We start from the raw sequence: 6823 nt of genomic DNA on the forward strand, positions 1-6823 counted from the left end.
AATTTTTTTACGATGTATAAATGGCCAATTTTAATGTCGCCGAATGAGAATGTAAACTTATTCATATAGGTATTTGTATTTCGAAATATCGACTATATTTCGCGAATTTGAACGTATATCGATTTTCCAATTTTCGAATAATTTTATATACGAGGGGGTACCCAAAAGAAACCGAATTTATTTTTTTTAAATTTATTTATTTAATTTTTAAACAAAAAACCTTCAATCCCCTTCGAAATACTCTCCACTGGCACTAATACACTTGTCTAATCTGTTATTCCATTGTTCAAAACATTTTTTAAATTCGTCTTCTGTAATGCTCGACAGCTCCTCCGTCGTTTTTTTCTTCACCTCAGCAACGTGGGCAAAACGCTTTCCTTTCATGTCCCTTTTCATTCGGGGTAATAAAAAAAAGTCGCAGGGGGTAAGGTCGGTTGAATAGGGGGGATGGGGCACAGGGGTCATGCCATTTTTGGTCAAAAATTGGCGCACAGACAGGGCTGTGTGAGCAGGGGCGTTATCGTGGTGGAAAAATCAGTCGCCCGACTGCCACAAATCAGGCCTCTTCCGCCGCAAACTGTTGCGCAATCTTTTCAAAACTTCCAGGTAGAAAGCCTGGTTAACTGTCTGACCCTGTAGAACAAACTCTGAATGGACGACTCCTCTCACATCAAAAAAACAAATCAGCATTGTTTTGACGTTTGATTTCACTTGACGAGCTTTTTTGGGACAATTTTTTACCAAAAATGGCATGACCCCTGTGCCCCATCCCCCCTATAAAAGATTAGACAAGTGTATTAGTGCCAGTGGAGAGTACTTCGAAGGGGATTGAAGGTTTGTTGTTTAAAAATTAAATAAATAAATTAAAAAAAAATAAGTTCGGTTTCTTTTGGGTACCCCCTCGTACATATAATATACATACATATTTACATATATTTACTGTAAAATAATACTACTATATCTTTTTAGAATGCATAGTTTTATAATATATCAAATATTAGTAGATTCATATTTTATATTTCCAATTTTATTAAAAACAAAATAATAGATTACATGTTTTACTCGTCATGTTGATTATCCATTTATATAATATTCTATTTCTTTGTATAAAATGTTTGTTGTAATGTCATATAAAAATTATAATTTACATATTAAATGTACAAAATGTCTCGCTATAAATAATATAATTATTCCCCTTTATTTTTTGTGCTAAAATAGATATTCCGTATAATAACTACATATCAAATTAAATGAAACAAACTGCACTTTATTGTAAATATAATCATAATTCATACAAGCTATAAATGTTAGAAAACCAAAAGAGAAAGAGATCAAATTGTATTAAATTAGTTAATTAATATAGGAGTGGAAAATTGTTTAGATCACAAACCAAAAATGAGAAAAGAACACAAAGTTGCAAAATTTTAAGAATTGTATAATTTGTAAAATGATAAAATTTATATATAATTTGTTAACTAAGTTTAATTCATTTTACATTATTGTACTCATTTCAAAACATACACATTACTGTAACTCATTTATGTTAATTTTTCCATTATCTAACCTAAATAGTTTAAAAGAAGTTATTTTTTAATTGAAATTCATGTTAAACTAAAAGCTCGTAATATAATTCAGATTATACCATTTTAGATACATATTTAGCTACATATTTGTTATGATCTATCTTATTTAGTTTAGAAAATAAAAGAGAATGGCCACAGATAAATTTGTGTGATAAATCACTCAATTACATATAAAATCTTTTTAAACGGTATCTCTTTCATTTTTCTAATTAAGTACATATTTTAATAATAAGATATATATATTATCTGGAAATAAAATGTTCTTAAGACGCTTTAAAGTCTTAAAACCGAGTATACAATTATGTATGTTGCTGGCAGATATTTGAATGTTTACGGGCTGCACACAAGCATGTATGTATATTTCGTAGGATATGCGATGTATTATTTTTCAATCTGAATAAAAAACAGGTGACTACAATTAATATCAGAAAACGAAGACTCTTGCACATAGTTTTTTTTATCAAATACTATTAATTTTGTTTTACTGAAAGGCCATAAGTATTATAAAAATATTTTGGAAATAAATTATTTTAAATGTTAGTAATCACACACAAATTATTAAGTATAAACGAAAAATATAATTTAAATACTCCATAAACAATAATTGCAAACACACACACACACTCACTCTCTCTCCCCCCCTCTCTCTCTCTCTCCCCCTCTCTTTTGCCAATATTTTGGAATTTTCTGGTTTCGTCGATTCGTGACATTGTACCTCATTGTCAATTCGCTTCTATTTACCGGCAGATAAATAGAGAGTCCGTTAGTCAGTTGGCTTGATATTTCCAGTAAAAGTTGAATTTATTAAGCATTATTTTGTAAGTATTATTTTAATATTTATTATTAATGATATTATTTTATAATTAATTATTTCATAATCTAAAAGACTTTTAGAAGAAAGAGAAATTCTAACGTACTGTGAGATTCTCTGTGCAATGTTAATGTTATTCCATATAATGTTTGTATGTACCTATAATGTAATTAAAATACATTATTTAAAAAATATATATATATTTGTATGACGATAGGTGCATTCGGACAAAATATTTCAAACGTCGTAAGGTGAAAATCGCGAGAATAATCTTACGACTTTCATATTACAATGTATTGCTGTTATCCATCATACCGCACACATAGCATGCTTTAGTTATTTTGCTTTCGTGACATTGTATTCTTTGTTAGTCCGATTCTATTTACTGACAAATAAACGAAGGATCCGTTAATCAGCTTGATATTTTCAATAAAATTTGAATTTATTTGTAATTATTTTGTGTTAATTAATATTTTAATTATTTCATAATTATTTAAAAATTTTAGAATAAAGAAAAATTCTAACATATTGTCAAATTCTGTGCAATATTTAAATTTTTCCATATAATATTTCGAAAAACTTTATTTAAGAAAATATACATATATGTATCTTTATATTATGTATATGTATCTTTTACATTACAATATATCTCTTTTATCCATCACATTACATAAAACATTTTAATTATTTACTTTCGTGAAATTGTACTTTATTGTCCGTCCGCTTTTGTTTATTATTCAGTTAAATAGAGAGTCTGTTAATTGCTTGATATTTCCAATAAAATTTGAATTTATTTATAAGCATTATTTTGTATTATTTTAAAGCTATCATTTTAATGATAATTTTAATGATTTCATAATTATTTAAAAAAATTTTTAGAATAAATAAAAATTGAAATACACTGTGAGAATCTATAATATTAATGCTCTTCTATATAATTTGTTTTGAGAAATATTGTTTTAAGAAAATATACATATATCCTCGATAGGTATGTTTGAACAAAACGTTTCAAACGTCGTAAAGTGAAAATCACGAGAATAATATTGTGATTTTTATCTTACAATGTATCGCATTTATCCATCACATTACATAGCATGTTTTAATTATTTGCTTTATTTCGTTAGGTTAGGTTACCATGTCCATAACAGAGGATGAAATAAGAAAAGAAATTAAAAAGCATTTAAATATAAGCTATAAGATTCATCCTGTGGTGAATAAAATTTTGAAAAGAAAAACAGTAGATATAGAAACTGTTGCACGTAATCATGATATTTTTGATTTACAAGATAATTTGAAGTTAAATGTAGACATTTTAAAGAGAAAAAGAAGTTATAAACGATCAAAAATAAATCTTAATGAGGCAGTTATAGATGTAATGAATAATATAGATGAAAGTGACGTTGTTGAAAAATATGATATTGACGTGAATGTACTGCGAGAAGAAGTTAATAAGCGATTAGAAATAGGCAAATCATACGAGTACGACATATATCCAAGCAACAACAAAGATGAACAAATTTTTACCTTTGTAGAAGAAGCTTCATTACTGGACGAATTTTTATCTTATTGGAAACGATTTAAATCTATATGCAAGTGTCAAGCATGTGCATTGACACATTTAGTTACATATGCTTACAATTTTGCTAACAATAAAAAACCAACAAAGTGTCCTGATACATGGCACGACTTAAAAAGAGCTGATTTAAAGTGGATCTATGAATTTGAAATGAGATATCATGACAAAATTTCTAAACTCAAGACTGCTAATAATTGCGAAATAGGTTTCGGAGCATCTTCATCGTCATGCGCGCAATCTTCCAGCGTAAGTTATTATTTTGTGTTAATCATATTATTTCATAATTATTTAAAAATTTTTTAGAAAGAGAAATTCAAATACAGATATGAGATTCTGTATAATGTTTTCTGTTATTCCATTTACCAAATCTGTCAGAAATATAATGAGATTAAATTTGTAAAGCACATAGTGAAAATACTGAAAAATCGTAAAATCGCGCAGAATATAAAGTATAATCTTTCCTTTAAAAGCAGTACAAGTTTCAATTCATTCGGTTGCGTTCACAACATATTTCTCGTAAGTATGTATTAGTATACCTCGTCACCGTTTTCATGATCGTCATGGAGCGACAAAATATTGAACAAAGATATATGATAACAATTAAAAAAGACATTTAGTGATCATGTTTAATCATATACTTACATTTTCCGACACAAAATGTTTTCGGAAGGTTGCGAAAGTGTTGAAGATGAATCGCATCCTGATAAAAACATAAGCACATAATGAAACATAATCATCTTTGTTCAATATATTGTCGTTTCCTAACGAGAAAGGTATAATAACGAGGTCTATTCATTATATGTATTTACGAAAAATGGGATAATAGAACATTAACACAATCGAACGAAAACTTTACATTTCGCGTGATTACGATTTTTTCAGTATTGTTTTTCAGTGCACATTAGTGCGCTACAAAATACTTTTCTGACAGACTTCGTATTGTTTTGAAGAACTTATTTCAAGAAAATATATAGTCTTGAATGTCAATAGAATTGAATAAAACGTTTAAAATATCAAAAATCGCGCAAACAATCTTATAATTTTTATTTTACAATGTACTTCTTTTATCGATTATATCACATAGCAAGTTTTAATTGTTTAATTATTTGCTTTATTTCGTTAGATTGAAAAAAGATCGGATATCAAAGAAAATATTAGAAAGCATATTAATATAAGCAAACGGCTCGAAATGGCAGCGGAACAAATTATACAGTCAAATAAAAATATAATAAATGTTGCATCAGAATTTGACCTTGATTTATGGATTTGCTATCGAAAAGTACAGATATTACAGTGGAAACGTGATTATTCGTCTTTACAATTTAAATTTAACGAGGCCGTAAATAAAGTTTCGGAACAACCAGATAATTTATCCGACATTGCAACAAGTTATGGCATTGATGAAGATAAATTAAAAAAAGAGTATACAAAATATTCACAAATACGTGCCAATCCATACCAGTACGACAGAAGTATAATACCTTATGGAGTTTTTACATCTGCTGAGGATAGAGTGTTATTGGATAGTTTAACATCATGGACAAAGAATGGATGCTCTTGTAAAGTTTGCAAATTATTATGCCTGCAAGAAAAAGCGTTGGAGTACGCTATTAGACTTAAAAGAGAATATCCTCTTCAATGGAAAACCAATGAAAAAGCAGACGAAATATGGCTGTATGATTTCGAGATGAAACATACAGCCGAAATTAACAAATCTGCAAACAAGAGCCCTTGTATGCATGAATCTGCAATCGAAGTCACTCAAGAAACATCGAAAACATTGAATAAACAAGACACTTCAGAACCAAGTCCTTCAGAACCAAGTACTTCAAAACCAAGTATTTCATCTGTTTATGTGCAAAAAGATTATGAACCAGAGCAATATATCAACGTAAGTATCATTTTGTGTAAATCATATTTCAGAATTATTTTAAAGATTTTTTAGAATAAAGAGAAATTCTGATTAACTTTGAGCAATGTGCAAATTAATGTTATTTCATATAATGTTCTGAAAAAATGTTTCAAGAAAGAATATATGCCTTGAATATCGATAGATAAAGATGTGAATAAAACGATTCGTAATATCGTAAGACGAAAATCGTGATAACAAACTTTCCGATTTTTATCTTACAATATATATCTCCTTTTTCTATCATATTACATAGAATACTTCAGTTATTTGTTTTATTTCGTTAGCCTGCTGAAATGGAAGATCTCAGCATAAGACTGAAGATTGAACGACATCTACCATTGAGCAAAAAGCTCGACAAAGCAGCCAAAAAAGTTATAAATCAAAACGAAGATATAGTAAGTATTGCACAATACTATAAACTTGATCCTTGGCTCCTCCATCAAAAAGTATATATATCAAAATTAACAAACACGCATTTTGAAAAAAGAACTAAACTTGAAAATTCAGTAAATAATATAATATATAATAAAATATCTGTATCCGATGCTGCAGCAAAATATAAAGTAAATGAATATACTGTAGCTTGGCAATTAAAAAAATGGCAAAATTCAGAAAGCGGTGTATATGTGTATGAAGCACATACAATAGATAATGGAGTTTTTACATTTCCTGAAGAATTTCAGTTATTGAAAAAATTACAAAAAAATGTTACAAAAACTGAAGAGCAGAAGTGCAAATGTCAAAAATGCGCATTGACATACCTATCCACTTTAGCTTATCAGTATGCCAAAAAACATAATAAAATATATCCTTCTATATGGAATATAAATAAAAAAGCCGATATAATTTGGTTACTAAAGTTTGAAATGAGACATAGCATAGAAATTTCTAATGCCTTTACTGATAAATGTTTAATGGAAGAAATGTTAATCGATGAATGA

The 6823-nt window shown here is 28.2% G+C and overlaps 1 protein-coding gene across 1 annotated transcript; it reads left to right on the forward strand.

The window, feature by feature from the left end:
- Positions 1 to 2329: 2329 nt before the first annotated feature.
- On the forward strand, positions 2330 to 6823 carry LOC145938149 (uncharacterized). Its single transcript, XM_083041559.1, has 4 exons — positions 2330 to 2401; positions 3519 to 4216; positions 5094 to 5861; positions 6167 to 6823. The coding sequence occupies exons 2-4, from the start codon at positions 3530 to 3532 to the stop codon at positions 6821 to 6823; spliced, it is 2112 nt and encodes a 703-aa protein (XP_082897685.1). The 5' UTR covers positions 2330 to 2401; positions 3519 to 3529.

The sequence above is a fragment of the Prenolepis imparis genome, unplaced genomic scaffold (assembly GCF_030444845.1).
Source record: "Prenolepis imparis isolate NDT839.2.m4 unplaced genomic scaffold, iyPreImpa1.0 SCAF_7, whole genome shotgun sequence".
NCBI classification, from domain to species: Eukaryota; Metazoa; Arthropoda; class Insecta; order Hymenoptera; family Formicidae; genus Prenolepis; species Prenolepis imparis.

Bases quoted from the DNA above. Each gene is read 5' to 3' on its own strand.
- LOC145938149 (XM_083041559.1), top strand. From the start codon at position 3,530: ATGTCCATAACAGAGGATGAAATAAGAAAAGAAATTAAAAAGCATTTA. The intron at 4,217-5,093 runs GTAAGTTATTAT...TTATTTCGTTAG, and splicing joins CATGCGCGCAATCTTCCAGC to ATTGAAAAAAGATCGGATAT. The intron at 5,862-6,166 runs GTAAGTATCATT...TTATTTCGTTAG, and splicing joins AACCAGAGCAATATATCAAC to CCTGCTGAAATGGAAGATCT.